The sequence below is a fragment of the Enhydra lutris genome, unplaced genomic scaffold, assembly GCF_002288905.1.
Source record: "Enhydra lutris kenyoni isolate GAN:26980312 unplaced genomic scaffold, ASM228890v2 scaffoldscaffold84, whole genome shotgun sequence".
NCBI lineage: Eukaryota > Metazoa > Chordata > Mammalia > Carnivora > Mustelidae > Enhydra > Enhydra lutris.
Genome location: NW_019154168.1, coordinates 4,489,771 through 4,510,413, shown reverse-complemented (window position 1 = coordinate 4,510,413; position 20,643 = coordinate 4,489,771). Strand labels below are relative to the sequence as shown.

Sequence of the window (20,643 nt, the reverse complement as noted above, 5' to 3'; positions counted from 1 at the left end):
TCTGACTTGGGAAAGAAGTCTCTATGTCACTGATGAACCTATGAAGTTCTGACCTGTATTTCTGAAAGGATCGACATTCACATCACAACTACATTCAGTCCTCAGTTGAAACCAGAAATTGGTTCTGAATACAAGATTTTGTCAAAAGTCAACAAAAGCATTTGGGAGCATTTAACTATCTAAAATTTTTAATAAGGAGGTTTTTATATATTTCAATAGAATTCATTCTTTAGAAAAGTTTTCGGTTCACAGTGAAGTTGAGCAGCAAGTATAGACAGTTCCCAGGTACCCCTGCCCCCCCACATATACAGCATCCTGCACTGTCCATATATCATACCAGGATCTTATATCTGTTACAACTGAGGAACCTACATTGACACATTATTATCCACCAAGATTCATAGTTTATGGTAAGTTATGCTCTTGGTGCTTTACCTTCTGTGACATTATAAATGTATAATGACACGTATCCACCATTACAAAATCACACAGAACAGTTTTACTGCCCTAAAAATCCTCTGAGCTCTGCCTATTCATCCCTGCCTCCATCCAAAGACTGATCTTCTTTCTGTCTCCATAGTTCTGCCTTTTCCAGAATGTCATATAGCTGGAATCATACAGTGTGTGGACTTTCAGATTGGCTCTTTTCACTTAGTAATGTATGTTTAATTTTTTCCATGTCTTTTCATGGCTTGATATCCCATTTCTTCTTAGTACTGAATAATATTCCATTGTCTGGACAGTTTATTTATCTACTCATCTATTAAAGGATATCCTGATTGCTCCCAAGTTTTATCAATTATTAATAGAGCTGATACAAACATCTGTGTACAGGTTTTTGTGCATACATTTTTTACTATTTGGATATTGTATGCTATACTTTCTTTATATCAATAAAATGTATAGTAAACTTATGTACAAATATACACTTATATTTTAGTTTTTTTCTTCTTCTTTTTTTTAATTAATTAATTTATTTATTTGACAGACAGAGATCACAAGTAGGCAGAGAGGCAGGCAGAGAGAGAGAGAGGGGGAAGCAGGCTCCCTGCAGAGCAGAGAGCCCGATGTGGAGCTCCATCTCAGGACCCTGAGATCATGACCTGGGCTGAAGGCAGAGGCTTAATCCACTGAGCCACCCGGGCGCCCCTAGTTTTTTTCTTCTTAAGGATGTACCAGAACACCATTGCTTAAAGGTCATGGTAAATACTTTGGCTTTTACTCTGAGTGAAATGGGAAGCCACTGAAGGATTTTGAGCAGGGAGTGCCTGGCACTGTTGAATGTTCACTCTAATTGTACTGAGTAGAGACCTTGGCAGAATAGAAGCAGGGAGATAGGTTAGGAGGTGATTACCTCCGGGTGAGAGAGGATGCTGACTTTGGTGAAGGCTTCTAGTCTGATCTAATCTAGATGAGATTCCTAGTACATCTCTGTCCCTTAGTTCAATTTCCCTGGGCTACCTTGTGTCTGGCACAATGGAGGGCAGTCTATTATATTACAAAGCTCCCCTCTTTTCTGCTCCAGATAGGAGCAAATTGATAAAAAAGACAGCAGTCAGCCATTAGGAAACAAAATAAACCTTTTTTTGTTGCAGTGACTGGTTGACTCCCTTGGTACGGTGTGTGACTTTTTTTTTTTTTTTTTAAGATTTATTTATTTATTTGACACAGAGAGAGACCTTGCACATAAGCAGGGAGAGCAGCAGGCAGAGGGAGAAGCTGACTCCCTACTGGTCAGGCAGCTTGATGCAGAGCTCCATCCCAGGATCCTGGGATCATGACCTGAGCCGAAGGCAGGCACTTAACCAACTGAGCCACTCAGGTGCCCTGGGAGCATGTGACTCTTGATCTCAGGGTTGTGAGTTTGAGCCCCATGTTGGGTGTAGCAGTTACTTTAAAAATAAGATCTTTAAAAAAATACCTTATCGTCAATACAGTTTGGGTTGAGGGATGTAGCTTAGCACGGGAACAAAAATGGTCATATTAACTCCCTTTCCTCCAATCTAGGCCTTGGAACCTGAGAGAAACTTAGTCCACAGAGTAGATAATACACTGAATGGAGAGAGAGGAAAAAAACACCCAAGCTTATCTCTTTTTCTTTTTTTCTCCTCTCTCTTTTTCCCTGAATGTAGAACACAAGGATTTTACATGTCAAAATACCGAACCGTAGGAGATTTTTTGCTTTATTTTCTTCTCTTCTTTTTTTGCTCATTAGAATTCTCCTTTTTAGGTGATTTTGCACCCAGAGTTTCTATCCTCCACCAGTCCCTTACTACCCATGGATTATGAAGAGTTTGTCCGAGGTTGTCATCTTGGAGTATTTCCATCTTACTATGAACCATGGGGCTATACTCCAGGTATGTGGCATGTACAGATTATGGAATGTTTTAAATCTTATTAATCTATTATTTTATGCACATGGATATAATATTCAGAGTTGATATGTAATTTCTACTAAAGTTAAATTATAATAATATATTGTATTACAAGAAAAAAATGTGTTATAAAGGGTACATATTATTGAGTTATCTCTCTGAGTCCCAACTATTCATATAAAGGAGAAATTGAGTGCAGGTAGGTTTAAGATGAGAAACAGTGGTCCAGCAACAGTGTTCTCTAAAACTTATGATAATTTTTAAAAATTAATGGATGTATTTAATTTTTAATATGTACCACAGTCACATAGTTAAAGAAACAAATAGTATAAGAAAGTAAACAATGAGAAGTCTTCACACCATAGTCACTCAAAAAGGAGGTACTTTTAAGATAAAATGTCAATTCAGTGACAGGTATTGTGACCCTGACATCATTCCATTCAGACCCTCCCCGTCTTCATCTACCTTTTTTTTTTCTCCCCAATGGTAGATTCCCAGATGCACTACCTATTTTCTTTTTGTCCCCTCTGAGTATGTTTGTCACTGGTATCAAGAGTGATCAATTTGTATTTGGACTGAAATGCCTAATTAAAAAGGAAACAAATACTTCAAAATTTAAAAACAAATACTTGAAATAAATGCCAGTGGAAAGAATATAATATAATATTGATCTTTCCATCTCGTATTAGTAATTTGAGATTTTCCTTTTTATTTAAATATAATTCCATTTATAATTTTAAAAGAAAAGGTTCAGAAAACATTTTTATGAATAATTAATAAATTTTGTTTTCTGATCTCAGCATCATCATTGCCCAACCAAGGGGTAGCTGTAGTCAAAGTTAGGGAGATCATGGTTGAAATATGAAGAGGAAGAATTTTTCTAATCTTTGTATTCTGATCCCAGAATTTTAATATAGTATTTAAAATTTTATGTAAGTAGGATCTTTACATAAGAAGCAACATGAAATCACTGCATCTTTTGACATAAGGTCCTGTTCTGTTGTTCTAGGTTCCGCCAAGAATAGTTTGCCAGCAGCTGTAAAAATATTAAAACTTCTGGGGAAAATAGATAAAATATTATCTCCTCTTGAAACATGACACAGAAAAGCTATTGATCTAAAAAAAAAAAAGAAAAGAAAAGCTATTGATCTAATTCTTCTAGCTGTCTCTTTCGTAGTTCTAAAAATTGTTATGGGTATCAGTTGTCACTTTTATAAAGATGGTGTCTTCTTACTTATGAAATAACTTTATATTATCTTAAATTGTTTATAATTGAGCATCTATCTTTTAAGATACATAAAATGCATATTTCATGGATGAACTTAGCATTTTGTTATTGACTTGTGTTCCTATTATTTCTAGTAAGTAACATAATTTATTATCAAGGAAGTTTCAAAAATAGAGAAGCACAAAAACCAAAGCCTGAGTAACTGAAGGATGTGGGAAATTATTATGTTGGGTAAAGAGAATGTTCTCTAACTTACAGCAGACTTTCCACCAAATGCTTAACCCAAAATGATAGAGGAGATACATCTAGTATTTTAAGATAAAGACCAGCAAAAGTGTTATAAAAGATAAGCAGGTGGAAAAAGAAGTTTGAGAATGAGTCATTCTCTGTTTTGAATTAACCAAAGGAAGTTGGCTATTCCTCACCTAACCTGTAGTTACAGAAATAACAAGACCTCTGGTGGACTAAGTTTGGTGTTGGCATATTAGATAATTCTAATTTTTTTTAGAATAACTTTTTATTTGATGCTAAGTTTAACACACTCCAGAAAGTATTCATTTAAGTCTGTGTTTTGAGAAAATCCAATGAATATAAATACTTATTCCATTAAATTCCGTGGAATCGTAGGCAAAATTCTTTCTACATACATGCATAAGGATTTTTCTGGGGATGAGTTCTAGATTTTCATCAGATTCTCATGTGGGTCAAGAATCCCTGTCCCATTTTCTCCTCTACCACTCCCTCCAGAAATTAGGAAACCACTTCTCTCTAGAGATAAGCCATGAGGCAATACTTGCAGAGCAGAAGAAAAGACCACTCACTGTCTAAACTGCATTATTTCTTGATTAGTGGGGAAATCTTTTTTTTAACCCATCCCCGCCAGCCAACCAAGTTTAATTCCACAATCATATATAAATTCCTTGTTAAAAATGCAGGCATCCTTGTGAAAGGTAATACTGCTTAAAAGAAACATATCCACTATTTTATGAAAAACAGGTTTTGACTAGAAGGGGAGAGAAAACTAGGGAGGGTATGGGTACATTGGACACTTGGGGAAGTGGAGAGATTTGTGGCAAGGGAGATTAATATGATGAGAAGAGTTGCTCATGTCCAAAACCCACAAACTCACCACATGCTTAGACACAGCTTAGAATGGAGCAAAAAGAAAACAAAGCCAGCTGGAATGAGAGAGGCAGGATAAAACAGCAGTTCCAAACAGGAGCCCTGGAGCCAGGCACCTGGCTTCGAATCCCTCTACCCCATTCCCTGGCTGTGTGACATTGGGCAAATTATTTAACCTCTCTGTGCCTCAGTTTCTTCATCCGTAAGATGGAGATAATGGCAGTCTCATTTCAAGTAGTTTTTGAGATTAAATGAGTTAATACCCGTAAAGAGCTTAGTACTGTGCCTGATACAGAATAAACATCACTATTACTAGGCAGACGTGGGCTTCTCCCCCATCTATGTGCGTAAGTGGATATAGGAGTTGATCTGAAGCCAAGCCTTTATCTGTTTCCCCTGGCAGCTGAATGTACCGTGATGGGTATCCCCAGTGTGACAACCAACCTTTCCGGCTTTGGCTGTTTCATGCAGGAGCACGTGGCTGATCCTACTGCGTATGGTGAGGTTTTTCATCATTCACCTGGCGTAGGGAGAAGTAACCTCTGACAAACAAAGCACAGGGTCTTTAGGGAGCCTAACTCTAGAGCTATCCTGATGATTAAAGTAATGTTTATACTTCTTGTTTAATGGAAAATAGATTTAATTATGTGATTCATAGAAAAGATAAAAATGCTATTAATATTAAGTATATTGATGTTATAGTAACTATGGCCTTAGAATATATAGACTGGTCAGTGTCATTATTTTAAAGGTCTGTGCCAAGTTAGCAAAATTCACTAGAAATTGTTTAAGATGGCAGAAGAATTTGCATACCACCATCTCTGTGTCCGTGTTGCCTAGCAGCAAGAAAAGCGAGATGGGATGGATCCTCTGCCTACACATTGCCAATTTCCTGGTCTTCTGCAGTCTCCTTGTCACGGTTCTCTTTCCTCAGGCTAGAGCTGTGGTTCTCAGCCAGGGCTGCATGGTGGGAAAACTGGGGAGCCTAAAAATCACTGATCCCCAGAGATTATGGTTAATGAGCAGTACTAGGGAGAATCATTGATCCAGGGTATTCCCTCTACTGCCAAATTTCTTTGCAAGATCCATTGTGTTGCCTGTCTGTTGGTGACGCTTGCAAACCCGTAGAAGATCACAGAAGAAATACAGCATTGGAAGGGAAAAGATAAAGCAGAGGCAGTAGGGGAGTCAGGGAGTAGATAATGAGTGTGGTGGTCTGTGATAGAACCTAATGAATGGAAGAAAGATCGTTCTAAGGTTAGCCCTGTGTTTACCTGGGCTTTGGTTTTTGTGCTCCTCAGGTATTTACATTGTTGACAGGAGATTCCGCTCTCCGGATGATTCCTGCAATCAGCTGACTCAGTTTCTCTATGGATTTTGCAAACAGTCACGCCGCCAAAGAATTATTCAGAGAAACCGAACTGAGAGGCTCTCTGATCTTCTGGATTGGAGATACTTGGGCAGAGTAAGTTAAGTTTGGGATCAAGAGAACCGCTTAAAAAATCCCACTAGACTGGGGCCCTTGGGTGGCTCAGATGGTTGGGCACCTGACTGTTGATCTCATCTCAGGTCTTGATCTTGGGATCGTGAGTTCAAGCCCCGCGTTGGAATCTGTGCTGGGTGTGGAGCTTACTTAAAAAAAAAAAAAAAAAAAAATGAATATCTCACTGGACTATAAAAATACAGATTCTAATCATCAACTGCAAAGTCAACTCTGTAACATAATTGTTAAACTCTCAAGTGATGTTTTCATGTACTATTTTACTTTAAACAAGCTGGCAATGTCCTAAACCCAAATCTTCATATTTAGTTTGAGCTTATAGCAGCAAGTCTATCAGATCCATCTGGGGTATTACTAGTTAGTCTTTTGTCAGTGGTTAACTTGATGCATTTCAGGTATTATTTCATGAATATGAGGAAAACATCTAAAGAAACATTTTTATTTTGTTTGATCCTAAGCAATAATGTGACCATATTCCTTAAGCGTAGTGGAAGTGGGAATAATATTGTTTTCAAATGACAAATACAGGAAATACCTCCTTTCAATTATAGAACAGGTTTGTAAATACCCAGATGTAATGTATCTTAGGACTGGATGATTTAATGAAAAATAAATTGACTTTGCCTTCAGATCATGTATCTGCTTAGATGCCACTAAGCTCTCCTTGACAAATGATAGATGCTGCCATTTGCCGAGTCCCCATACACACTAATGCCAGTGCTCATCACAACCCTGGGTGATTCACTGCACTGTCTACATTTTACAATGAAAACAGAATGATAAGCCTCTTAAAAGTTATGTTTCTTTTTTTAAAGATTTTATTTGTTTATTTGAGTGAGAAAGAGAGAAAGAACACAAGCAAGGAGAGGGGCAGAGGGAGAAGCAGGCTACTCACTGAGCAGGGAGCCCAATGTGGGGCTCCATCCGGGCACTCTGGGATCATGACCTGAGCCGAAGGCAGAGGCCCAACTCACTGAGCAACCCAAAGGCCCCAGAAGCTATGTTTCTTATCTAAGGTTTCAAGCAGGATTTAGATCCAGTTTGTGATTATTCAGGGCCCAGCTTTTCCCTGTGTCATACTGGTTCTCTGTAGAATGAAGCCAATGTTTTCAGTCCCCTTAGCACTCAATTCAGAGCTTTCAGTAAGACCAGTATAGCTGTTCTCTTCAAAATTTTGTAATATTTCTTTTACTTATTCTCTGGAAAATAATAAAACTATAAACTATCAGGTTTTTCTTTTTGATTCCTAAAATTAGGGTGAATAGGTTCTTCACTTTAAGAATGTGTTTTATAACTAGGAGAATAAGATTTTATATAAGTTGGGCTTGAGATAAATAATTTTTTTTTAACCATGAGCTGGTTTTTCTATCACAGTATTATCAGCACGCCAGGTACCTGACATTAAGCAGAGCTTTTCCAGATAAATTCCATATGGAGCCTACATCACCACCCACGGTAACTATTTTATGTGTTGTGTATTTATTTCGGAAGCTAAATTTCTTATGCATGGTAAGTCCTCCCAATACCTTTTTATTTAGAATTAGTTAAGGACAGAAACTTTTATATTTTTTCATAATGTTGCCTTAAAGCAAGGAATTTAAAAAAAAAAAAGGCAAGGAATAGAGGAAGTAACAAATCAGATCAAGTCAAAGCCCTTGATTCTGAGTTAGCCTAATTTAGAAGCTGAGACAATGGTCAGTTAATTCATGTCACTGGAGAAGCATTTCCATATTAAAACTCTCCTTGCCTTAGTACTTGAAACCGCTGTGTTAGACACACATTCTTTTGAGAATTACTGAAAAATGAACTGGCCTGCTTTAACAGCAGGTGAATTCGCTAACCAAGGAAATGTTTGAATATCAGGTGACTCCTTGGCAAGTGAATTCAGGAACCCCAGGAGGCAGTGGACTAGATGAGTATTTATGTTCCAGTCAGCAGTGTCTGGCAGGGAGTCTTCTGAAGCTCTCTTAGACATTTATATTCATGAGACGAGCATAGGCTACTTGTCATCACATTCACCTAGAAGGATATAAGATAGGAAACGCAGCTTGAAGTAGGACAGCATCAGACATTTCTCTTCAGTGGAATCAGTCCTTAGAGCAGTCTGTGCAGCAGTCCAAAAGCCATACTTCTTTGCCCCGCCCCCGCCCCCACCGCCACCAGGCGAAAGATTAGGTGCAAAAAGATAAGACCCTTACCATTAGGTATGAGATCTATCTTAGCTTAGTAGTTTCGTGCCCCACAGGAGCCAAGATGTCATGTAAATCTCCACAGATCAGCGTCCATGGCCTCCACAAGGAATATGTACAAGTACGAGAGTCATCCAATTCAGGGATTCCCCAAAATCGCTGAGTTTAGATGCAACTTGCCAATCAGGAGTCCCTTTTACCATAATCAGTTTTCTTAATAACACAACTTACATTCCATCTATACCAAATGTCAAGGGAAACATCTCAAAAGTTAGCCCAAGGGAAAATTCCCTCATGCAGAAGGTGACAGGTTTTGAAAACCCTTCAAAATACTAATTCCAGCTTTCCTGTTCAGGATTAATTGCTTAGCTTGATTAGAGGCAGTTGCTGGACTTGATAATTCAGCTATATTCATTCACTTGTTCAACTGATTCAATTAATAAGTATTGAGCTCCTACTCTGAGCCAGGTCCTAAGTGAACAAATCAGCTCCCCCCCTTTTTTTATTGCTTTTGGGGCCAATATCTGAACCTTGAAATGATCGTATAGCTATGACATGATAATAATGAACACAAGTAGTTGAAATACAGACTGGTAAGTGCTGCAACTATTTTATACAGTTGTTCTCCCCAGTCAAATATGTGCTCTCTTCAAGGGCAAGAATCACATTTTTCTTCTTTGCTTCTTCAGTGGCATTATGGTGCCTGACCCATAGTTGTGCTTCGCACTCATTGATCAGATGATTTAGCTCCATGAATCTTAAGTGGAAGGGCAATTTGATTAAAACCTAGTGACTTTTGCTCATGTACTGAAATAAAAGTAACTGGTAGAATTTCAGGATCAGCTAAGTGGCCTGGCTTCAGGATTCATTCTAGTGGTAGCTGTCCATGGTATGTCCAGTTGCCCCTGTTCTGTAATTTTGTTGAGCAGGCCTGCAAAGTGGCATGGGGACTGACAGTATCAGTGGTGTAACATGACAGTTGATATTAAAAGCTAGGGAGTGATCACAACCCTGGTACACATCTTTGCTCTATCACTTATATGCTGCATGACCTTTGGCAAGTCATCTGGCCTCTCTAACCCTCAATTTTCTTCTATAAATGGGAAAAACACATTTATTGATGTTGTTACAAAGATTAAATAAGATTATGTATATACATACATACACACATATGGTACCTGACACATTTCAGTGCACAAGAAAAGAAAGCTATTTATTTAACGAATTTCTCTTAAGCTTGGTGGTACCACAATCAAAAGGAATCAAAGATAATAAGAGCCCATGAACAGACCACAAAAAAAAAAAAATCCAACTATGTTTTGTATCAAATGCACATGCAAAGTGTTTACATCATTATAATGTTTGTGACTTATTTTTGTCTTTGGCAGACAGAAGGATTTAAATACCCCAGGCCTTCCTCAGTTCCACCTTCTCCTTCAGGGTCTCAGGTCTCTAGTCCTCAAAGCAGCGATGTGGAAGACGAAGCAGAGGATGAGCGATACAATGAGGAAGAGGAGGCTGAAAGGGATCGGTTAAATATCAAGTCGCCATTTTCTCTGGGCCGTGTTCCTCGTGGGAAGAAAAAGCTACATGGTGAATACAAGAACTGAATTCCATGCTTGTCGAACAGAGCTGATGTAGTAAGAACAGAATAAGAGTCATTATTTAAAGAAATGAAAATGCTACAAATTTCATTTTCTTCTTCTAAGTGTGACCAAGGGATTTATTCTCTGCTTACCAAGGGGAAAAGATTAAGTGAATGGCAATTTGGTAATTTCTATTAAAATCCAAGTTATTTTCCCCTACTCCCTTCCCCCAGTAAATTTAGGCACGAAGAAGAATGTTCATTAAAGGAGGAAGACTGGAAGTGTTTTTAAAATGTTAATTTAAGCAATAAGAATTTTCATTTTCTAGTATTTATTTTTAAATTATCATCACCACAATCCTGTGCTTAGTATTTATACAGCTGCCATATCTACCAAATAAACCTCCCATTTTTCCTGCAAAAGATCCTGATCTGAGCCCTGGACATGCCCTACATACATATTTTAAATAATTCTGTCTTTAGTGATTATGTTCATGTTTCACATGATTCAGAACCATGAGTTTCTATCTTTGCACACAATCAAAATCCACAAGAAAAAAAGCTATCTTAAATTGAGATCCTGATACATATTAACACATATTTACAAGATCATTTCTCAATTTAATGGTGGGAAGATGTTACCATCTGCGCTATACCATCTGACTGTAACAATTTTTCTGTTCTTTAAAAGGAAAGCTTTCTGGAAAACTTGGTCAATCTTCTATAACTGATAATTGTTAAACCCAAATGAACTAATATATGGATATATAACTTAATATCCATATCAATGTATTAAGCTTTTGTTGATGTCTTATTTACAATTCTTTAGACATTTAAATGAGATAACCTGTATAAAACACCTGCTATGAAATAGTGCCTTATAAAGGATTATATTTAAAGCTGTCCTTCAAAAAATTAGCAAAAAGAAAATATAGAGTCTTCCTAATTATAATAAGGACAATGTCTCTAACACATCCATGATATGCTTAGAGACATTGTTACATGATTGTAGTTTAACATATTTATGTTTTAAATATAATGAAATCTAAATAGGCAAAAAAAAAAAACAAAAAACCCTCCTTCCCTCTTGGATTGTTCTTTTCCACAACTTGAGTATTGTTACACTTAGATAATAATGAATACCTTGATTGGCATACCAGTTCACCTGAGTCTGCAGAGGTTTTTAAAAAAGTTTTAGTCTGGGATGCCTGGCTGGCTCAGTTGGTGGAACACACGACCCTTGATCTCAGGGTTGTGAGTTTGAGCCCTGCATTGGATGTGGAGATTACTTAAAAATAAAATCTTTGAAAAAAAAGAAAAATTTTTAGTCTGCCCAGTGCTGGATTATTGATGGCAACAAGGGAAGAGTAACAATGGCCATGTGTGAGGTGGTTCAGGAGTAGTAGATGTTAATCGAGCTCTCCTATTGCCTGTCCCATTGTTCAGAAAAAGTAGATGATTGGTGGATATAAGCCTCAAATCAGGCCAGAGTGGAAGATGGTTGTGGACTCACCTCATTTAGAGGTTCAGAAAGGAGAGAAATAAATTACCTAAAACCTAATCCTTGAAAAATGCCTGTTAATGCCAATTAACCCAACATCTGCAAAGCAGTTTGGGAAAGTCTGCCAAGGAAATCAGAAAATATGACATGGATTTGTCTTATATTATAAATACACATTTGCAGAAGTGTCAGGAAGATCTCATGACAAAAAGGGGTTTCAAAGTTACAATAACCATGAAAATATATTCCTAGTAAAGTGACACAATGTGTGTATTCAAGTGATACCCTTGGTTGGTACCTGGTTGGTCCACTGTTATTGAAAGCACAAGGTTTCCCCAGTAAAATGGCTCAGTAATATATATATATATATATATATATATATATATATATATATATACTTATTTAAGTATATATTCTCTTTAAGTATATTAAGTATATATTCTCTACAGCAAACGTGGGGCTCATACTCGTGACCCCGAGATCAAGAGTGGCATGCTCCTTTGAGCCAGCCAGGAGCCCCAGAAAAATAGCTTTTTAATATAAAACTTGAAAATCCAAGTGCTTTTTTTGAACGGAAGAACAGTTCTCTGATTAGAAATGAGTACAAATGATAGAGCAGATGGAAACTCACGGACTTGCAAACACTGGGTGTTGAAAGGCATGTTTCTCCCCTGCACTCGCCCCTCCATTCAGACAGCTGCTGCCACTGGACTCCATCCCCTTGCTCCAATCCTTCCTCCCTCCCCAAGACTGACAAAGCCATGTGAGGAGCAACAGGTAAGGATGGTTCATAGATGATTGTGTCTAGCACAGTGCCTTATACACAGTAGCTGCACAAATGGATGGTCTCGTTGGGAGAAATAGAGGTACAAAAAATTGGTGTTTTTAAAGAATGTATGTATGCATAAGTTGGAGTAAAAGAACTATAGAAAATAGTTAATGTGTGCCTGACCAGCCCCCAGAAGACTTTTTTTAATGCATTGTCCCACCTGCCTTCCACGTTCAAGAGTTAGGGTGAACAGAGCAGGTTTTACATGTACTGATGAGAATATAAAGTGTTACAAGTGGTCTGCTAATAGTTTCCCAGGGCACAAAGAGGACTCAGGAGAGGGACTGGTTGAGGGCACGTGGGGAGGTCCAAAGGGTGAGGATACACTTCTGTGAATTCACATTACAAGTGCTGGCTTCACATGCTGGTGATAAGGATCAGATCACAGTAGAAATAAACTCCTACTAAAGGAATTCATAGTCCAGTAGGAGGGGACCAATGGGTTACATACCCAACTTTCCTGTTTCCTGTGGCTGAAGCAAACAGTGTAACTCAAGGTGGATAGGATATAGACTTTTATTTCTCATAACCAGATAAAGGGGAAATGCCAGTTGGAAGCTGATTTTAACAGTCTAGGGCCTCTGCCCTCTCTCCTCTCTTGGGATCATAATGGTGCTGTTGGAGTGGAAGGAGGGAGAGGAGGCATCCACTGGGGAGACCCGGGGAAACAAAATAATTGAGAGCCCCAGCTAGAAGGCGGATAGCCACAGGGGAGGAAGGATTTGGACACAAAGAGCCTAAGAGCAGCAGGAGCTGTGATCAGAGGGGCCACCAGTTCCACCTGGAGGTATTCTAGTACCTAGTGTGCCTTGTGGGCAGGTATTTCCCATTTTTAAAATATAAGGTATACAATTTGTTCATTTCAATTTTGAAAAAGATAGAAATAAAGAGAATTGCAGAGATATTCCAAGAGGGACAGAATGTTGTAGCAGGTGGGCATAGAGGCCTGTTTACAACTACTATGCTTTTTTTTGTTGTTGTGGTTGTTTTTACAATTTTTTTTTTCATTTGCATGGGAAGGGGGATTGAGTGGGAGGAGGGGCAGAGGGAGTGGAGAAGCAGACTTCCCGCTGAGCAGGGAGCCTGACTCTGAGCCCCCCAGGGGCCTGCAACTACTATATTAATCAGCACATCTGTACGGCAGAACAAATCCAAGGAATTCAAGCACCTATCAATAATACTTGATATTATATACAATGCTAATAGTCTTCTGATATGATACTGTATTATTTTAATAGTTCTTGGTCATTTAGAAAGTTTTTAAAAACTTTGTTTTAGTGTGAAACACTTGAGATTGTTCTATTTAGTTGTGGGTAGAATTATTTCATATGTTGTTTTAAAATAGTCTTGGAATAAGCATAATGTTTAAATAGCCAGTATGTACACCTCTATGTCAGATGAGTAAAATCTCAATAAACTGGACATATGCACTATCTAGAAAATCCACTTAAATCATAATAAATGACAAGTGCCTATTATGATACCACTTTTTTTTAATGTTAGCATTTTATTTTTTGGAAGAGATCAGTGTTACAATTACTTGAATATAGTTTCATTATTCAATTACGATACAAGATACAGACAAATCTTATAAGCAGGGTTTTGACTTCATAACCCTGAAATTGTAATTCCCAGGTACAGATCCACTCACATAAAGATATCCTTTAGCTACTGAATAATAGCTATATACTGATAACAATAAGAATTAACAATACTTTCCACTTATGACATTTATCAATAACAACTCTCAACTAATTAGGTCAAAAAAATTAACATGTTGATCATATTGTAACTCCAAATAAACAGGTTATTATGCTCACTGTGGATGTGTGTGTGTGTGTGTGTGTGTGTATGTGTGTGTATGTTTACAGATAGTTTTAAAAGTTTTCAGAAGGAGCAGATGAGGCATATCACCGTGTACTGATGTTATCAGGGTGCCTTTATATAATGTTTTAATGTAAAATAAAGCCTAGAGTTCTCGTCAATTACAAGAAGCAGAGTCTTTGAGTCGTTTAGCTGTGGAACAAGAGTTACCTCTGAAAAACTGGTTTGTTCCTTTTATACAGTGTACCCAGGAGCAGAGTGCGTCTCCATCTGCTTATTTCTCAGTAACTCCTTGAATTCACGGAGATCCCCAAAGAGCACAAAGGGGAGATCCCCACTACGGAACCTTCTACTGGCCTAACAGGTCCCCCCTCCCCCGTTTTCAGCAACTACAGTGAAGTGTTCTTATCACGGGCTTCTTCCCAGTCCCACCTCCCTTCCCCTTCCCTTCTTAACAACTTACTCTAAAATGAACTAAGAGAATACACTCTGCTCTTTCCCCTCCAGCCTTGCTTTTCCCCTCAACCCCCAGGGAGACTGGGGAGGGGGGCGGGTAGAAAAAGAGAGGGAGATTTGCAGCTGAGTGCAGGACAATGCAAGGGTAAAGGAATGAAAAATCCAACAATTAAGACTCACTAGATCAAGGCAGATACTTGTAACAAATAGAAAACATACTCTAAAGAGTCTCCAGTCTTATAATTACAAATGGGAGTAAGATATATGGTGACTTACACAGGACCTGAAGCCCTGAAAGAAGGCCATGATGTTTCCAGCTAAGAACCCTACATTCCTTTGCTTCTGGAAAGGATAAAATTGGTTATGCATGTTCCTAACATTACAACTGAAGTAAAAAGGGTGCAAGGGCTTTATTTACATGGTTCATGTTTTCAACAAGAATGGAACTGTATTTAAATATAACTTGGTCTACTTTCACCAGTTTAGTAAACTGTCTTCTAGGACTCTGGTTTGATCAAAGTTTTCTTCTCCAGCTGTAAGAAAAAAAGAAAAAGTACATAAAATAAACACACTTCTCTGTGTTTTAAAAGGGAAAAGGATAAGATGTAGAGAACCCTAAGAAATAAACATTTAGTTTCCTAAATTATGTTAACTCCTACACTTTGCTACTGAGAATCCAAAAAAGTGTGCTTTGATTGTTTTGGTTTAAAAATCTTCCTCCTCAGCTCAAGACACATAGGGGAACTCACATTTCACATCTGACTCTCCAGAATGAATGAAACTGTAATGTGGTATGCATGGTAGAAATCTGAAAAGGCCTTATGTCCTGCTCTAAGTGTGCCCCTTCAGGTCTTTAAAACCAAGCACAAGAACCATTCAATTGCATCAAGGTACTGCCTCTGTGTTTCCTGTCAATAATGCATCTTACTTGGGAAACATGAAACAGGAACACTTTTGCTTATATTCTCTTATTAGGTGAGCTAGACTAGACCTGGGGAAGAAATGAGACAAAAGGAAAGGACACTTGTTAGCTGGATGGGATTGAAAAACTTTAGTACATGAGGTATCACTTAGGGGCAGAGGGAGTAAGCAGTCAGGCTATAGCAGGTTCCGGGGACTATAACAATGAGTAGAAGAGCTAAAACCTACCAGAGGTAGGGAGAGGAAGTTGCCAGAGGAGAATGCCTCTCCTAACTTTCTCTAAGGTTATCTCTACATAAAACCACATTCCTTTAGTTAGTTACAATATAATTTGCATGTCTGAGTTACATTTTAACCTGAATTGCTGGCACATTTTAGAATACAACAGATGATGGGCTGTTCTTTAAAGAAAAAAAAAAAAAACTCAATAAGAAGGGTATCTTTTTACATTGGTCACTAAAATAAAAACTCACTATATAAAATAAGAGCCTACTAATGCTTAGGGACTCTAGAATGAAAATAGTAAAAGTATTTAAAATAGTAATGAATATATCATATGGAAATTAAAAACTTTTCCTTCAATTTAAACTAGTAGATTTCATTTTTTTATTTCATCATCAGAACCAAGCTACTCTGGAAGCTTTAATGATCAAAAAATTACATTTATTTTCCAAAAAAAGACTTGAAATTGGGACCTGTAATCACACACACTCTTCCCTAAAGTTTCTTTTCTTTTCTTTTTTTTTTAAGATTTTATTTATTTATTTGTCAGAGAGATAGAGAGAGCACAGGCAGGTAGAGTGGCAGGCAGAGGCAGAGGGAGAAGCAGGCTCCCTGTAGAGCAAGGAGCCCGATGTGGGACTCGATCCCAGGATGCTGGGATCATGACCTGAGCTGAAGACAGCTGCTTAACCAAGTGAGCCACCCAAGCATCCCTAAAGTTTCTTTTTTAAAATTTAAATTTGAGTTAGTTAACATATAGTACAATATTGGTTTTCTGGAGCCCTCCTTAAAGTTGCTAATGAAAATCCTTCTTCCCCTCTTAAAATTAACTTCTCCCCATTCCATTTTAGTTCACTTTTTTTTTTCTAGATCCATACCTCTTCCCAGCAACCAAATCTAAAACTTCTCTTTCGACCCATCTTCGCCAGCACTCTCCTCCTACTGATTTCAACAAATAGTAAATAGTACTAAAGTAATAGTACTATTACTATACTATATTATATTACTATAGTATTACTATAGTAATAGTTACTATTTCAACAATAGTAAATAGTAAATAGTACATTTACAAATAGTAAATGTACCGAACGTGGAATTTAGAAAAGATCACCTTGGCTGTAGCATCTTCTACCCATTAGCAACCATTTCTTACCTTTTCATTGCAAGAGCTCTGAGAGCCATGTTGACTAGTACCTGCTTTCTTCTTTTCACAAATTCCTTCTAAACAAGGTTTCAGGAGGGGCATGGCAGTAGCAAGTAATATCACTGGGCAGGAACTGAGCAGAAATCTTGTGAACTGCTGTTCAATGACCTCTCATAGCCAGCACGATCTTCCTTTCCTGTTGACTTCTGTTCTCTCATTAACCATTCTGCTACATGTGCTGCTTTAATCACTCTTTCCTTGAAACTCTCCACCCTTGCTTTCTGGAAATGCTGTTATCCTGGTTCTCCTCTTGCATTGCTGCCTTCTCCTTGGAACGTCCCTTCACTGATAGGATGGTCCTCCTTTTCCCTTCATCTCTAGGTATTCTCTAAGGCAAATTCTTTATTATGTGCCTTTCTCCTGCTCTATTTGAAGCCTAGAAGAGATGTCCATTTTCATGATTTCAGCGTTTAGTAACTGGCTCTGAATTTCCAGTTGTTCCCATATCGGACTGATCATCAGAATCATTTGGGGGAACTTCTCAAGGATACAGATTCTGAGGTCATTCAACTTTTACAGAATCATAATCTCTGGGTCTAAGGCTGAGAAAACCGTATTTTTTTTTAAAGATTTTATTTATTTGACAGAGATCACAAGTAGGCAGAGAGGCAGGCAGAAAGAGAGGAAGGGAAGCAGCCTCCCCGCTGAACAGAGAGCCTGATGTGGGGCTCAATCCCAGGACCCTGAGATCATGACCTGAGCCGAAGGCAGAGGCTTTCACCCACTGAGCCACCCAGATGCCCTGAGAAAACTGTATTTTGAGTAAGCCCTCCAGTTAACTCCAATGGAGCCAGTCCATAGGCGGATAGTTGAGAACCGCTGACCTACACACTTTTACTCACTAGAGTAAAACATTTCTGTTACCTCAAACCGAACCTTAATTATATCTGCATAAATGTTCATTCGTCACCAGCATCACCATTTCAAAATGTGTTGGACTCTGGATTCCCTTTTATACCTTCAGTAAACAGCTATCTATGTTACCCATTCTTCCTTCCAGGATCCCTCGGACTTGAGCTCCCCCATCGATTCCCATGACTGACAGCACCTCCTCTCCTCACTCCTGTGGTTTCCTGTCATGTTCCTTGGCTTCTCCCTGATTCCCTTCTACGGGTCTTTCCCCTTGGACACAATGCATTTGAGAGCTGGCATGGCATAATGGAGAGAGCTGTAGAGTCACATGGACCTGAGTTAAAATCCCAACATCATAACATCACTAACGGTGTGACCTTGGGAAAGTAAACACACTTCATGAAGGTTCAGTTTTCTGAGCTAGAAAGTTTCACATCCATATCTGACACACAAGCGGACCTTCCTATATCGTGGCTATTGTTACAGTTCTTATTGTTACTCCCTGTGCCATGATCAGATGCATCCTCCTTCACCAGGTCATCCCTCTGCTGCCAATCCAGAAGGCATCTTCCTGATTCTCAGACAGAGAGTAAATTACATTCGTTCTTCACTCCAGTTCCAATAGATATCTGTTATGTAATAGTGGGCAAGCTACTTAATCTTTCTATGCCTCTCTTTCCTCACCTGGAGGGTGGATAATAATGTGCTTACCTCCCAGGGTCACCATTAGGGTTAAATGTATTAATGCATATGACGTGCTGAGAACAGTGCCCGGCCCCCTGCATTACAGTAAGCCCACAACAACTACTAGCTCTAGGTAGTGGTAGTGAAAGCAGGTAATCATTGTCCTAGCTCCAACAGAACCACTCCTCCTGCATTCTGCTATTGAACTGACTGCTCACGCTATTTTTTTTTTTAAGATTTTATTTATTTATTTATTTGAGAGAGCGCACATGGGAGCACAAGTGGGGGTGAGGGACAGAGAAAGAAGCAGGCTCCCCGCTGAATCCCAGGACCCCGGGATCATGACCTAAGCTGAAGGCAGATGCTTAACTGACTGAGCCACCCAAGCGCTCCTCACCCTATCTTTTTGCTGCACAGGTCGTTCTCATTCCTGCTTCCCCTTAATCTGGTTTCTTCTCTGCCTGCTCTGGTAGCTGGTACCTAGCAGACGTAAGTGCACATAATCCTGTCTACCCCCACAGGGGCCCCAGCCTTGCTCTGAATTCAGAGGACACCCAATGCCAGTCTTTTGGATTTGCTTCTCATTGGTATCTTTTTCACAAGAAAACTATAAGCTTGAAGCCAGAAAGTACCCTTTGCTCTCTTCTCCTTGCATGGCCCTCCCCATACGAGGCACTGAGGATTATATGTCTTCCCCCTCAGCATAAGAGTCAGAGCACTCGGCCAGCAGCAACCTGTGCTTTGACCACCAGACCACTTGCTATATATTTTTAAAATACTTAAACATTTAAATTATGTCACAATATGGCATCATTATAATTTTTGAGAGGGAAAATTCTGGGTCTGTTTATTATGCTTTGATGACCTCTATTGTTAATAGTAATTAAAATTATGTACCTTGTTTCAATCAGGTCTCATAGCAATCCTGCACATGGGTTTCATTATTCCATTTTACCAATATGAAACTAAGACTCAGTGTCATGCAGCTTGTAAAGCAGCAGAACCAGGATTTGAACCCTGTTATGTCCTCCAAAGCACTGGCTTATATATTACCAAGACGCCTTAATTCAACTTGTGATTTCAATAAGACATGGACAAAATGTCTCTATTTGAAAAGTACACCTAATCTTCATACAGAAGGAGCTATATAATGGAAATTACACAGGCTTAGAATCAGAACTGGTCCATATCTATTAGGATGTACCACATAACATTGCTATATATGCAAATAAAAATATTTCATTTTCAGCAATTTCATTTGGTTCCGTCATTTGGTTCTAAGTGAAATAAGGTTACAATAGGCTCTGGAGTATGAAATTAGTATGAAATTCCCCAGTGTCATCAAAAAAATGTTGTTATGTTCCTGGGGACTCTCCTTAATGAGAAATGTACTAGTGTTTATATAATAAACATGTCTGAGTTTCTGGAGTCAGGGGGCAACTGTTAATTATATTTAAAAATCTGAATAAAGGCAACTTTGTTGTATTCAACACAGAATCCCAAAAGTAATCAAAGCTTCCCTGTCCTGCAGCAGAAAGGAGTCCCTAGACTTGTACCTTCTTGTGGTTTCTGCAAGGAAGCCAAGAGCAGAGCTGCTGCCTCTCCGAGAGTTAGTAGCTGGGGATTTGGGCTGCGTCTTTCTGGAGAAACAAAAGCATGTACAGATTCTATTACCATTTAAGTACCCCTATTCTGATATGCTATAAATAGAAAAAACTTTATGAAATAGATTTTTGATCCCTTAACAAAGCCCCCCCCCCTTTATATAGAAGACTGATTTTTAGGAATTGAAACGTTTTACACTTCCTGTAGATGTTACTTACAATTGGTTATGGTGTGTATTACAGGTATGGAAGAGAATTTAAACTACAGACTACAGAGAACAACACGAATGGAGGATGGATTAAGGTAAAGAACCCTGAATGATTTCACCCTTCACAGCTTAACATGGAATGTCTGGGCAGAAACATTTAGACGTAATGGGTACTCCTGGGAGCCTGGGCTACTTCCTCTCTCCTTCTGTCCAAAGCTGTTTGAAATAATAATCTGCATTCTTGGCCACGCATAAGGCTCATATCAGTCCCTGGCCCTATTCTTAATGGTCCCTACTATTTCTTTTTTCTTTCTTTCTTTCTTTTTTTTTTTTCTTT

The 20,643-nt window shown here is 38.6% G+C and overlaps 2 protein-coding genes across 2 annotated transcripts in view; one reads left to right on the top strand and one right to left on the bottom strand.

The window, feature by feature from the left end:
- Positions 1-10,420, top strand: part of LOC111161347 (glycogen synthase 2) — a 49,790-nt gene extending 39,370 nt beyond the window's left edge. The window contains exons 12-16 of the mRNA XM_022524938.1: positions 2,231-2,357; positions 5,129-5,224; positions 6,027-6,190; positions 7,601-7,681; positions 9,804-10,420. Coding sequence (XP_022380646.1) covers positions 2,231-2,357; positions 5,129-5,224; positions 6,027-6,190; positions 7,601-7,681; positions 9,804-10,025 — 690 coding nt within the window. The 3' untranslated portion in view covers positions 10,026-10,420. The remainder of the gene's footprint in view (positions 1-2,230; positions 2,358-5,128; positions 5,225-6,026; positions 6,191-7,600; positions 7,682-9,803) is intronic.
- A 4,664-nt stretch (positions 10,421-15,084) lies between these two features.
- The window catches only part of LOC111161321 (spexin hormone), a 9,598-nt gene continuing 4,039 nt past the window's right edge, over positions 15,085-20,643 (bottom strand). The window contains exons 5-6 of the mRNA XM_022524912.1: positions 20,050-20,133; positions 15,085-15,143 (exon numbers count right to left, since the gene is read on the bottom strand). Coding sequence (XP_022380620.1) covers positions 15,085-15,143; positions 20,050-20,133 — 143 coding nt within the window. The remainder of the gene's footprint in view (positions 15,144-20,049; positions 20,134-20,643) is intronic.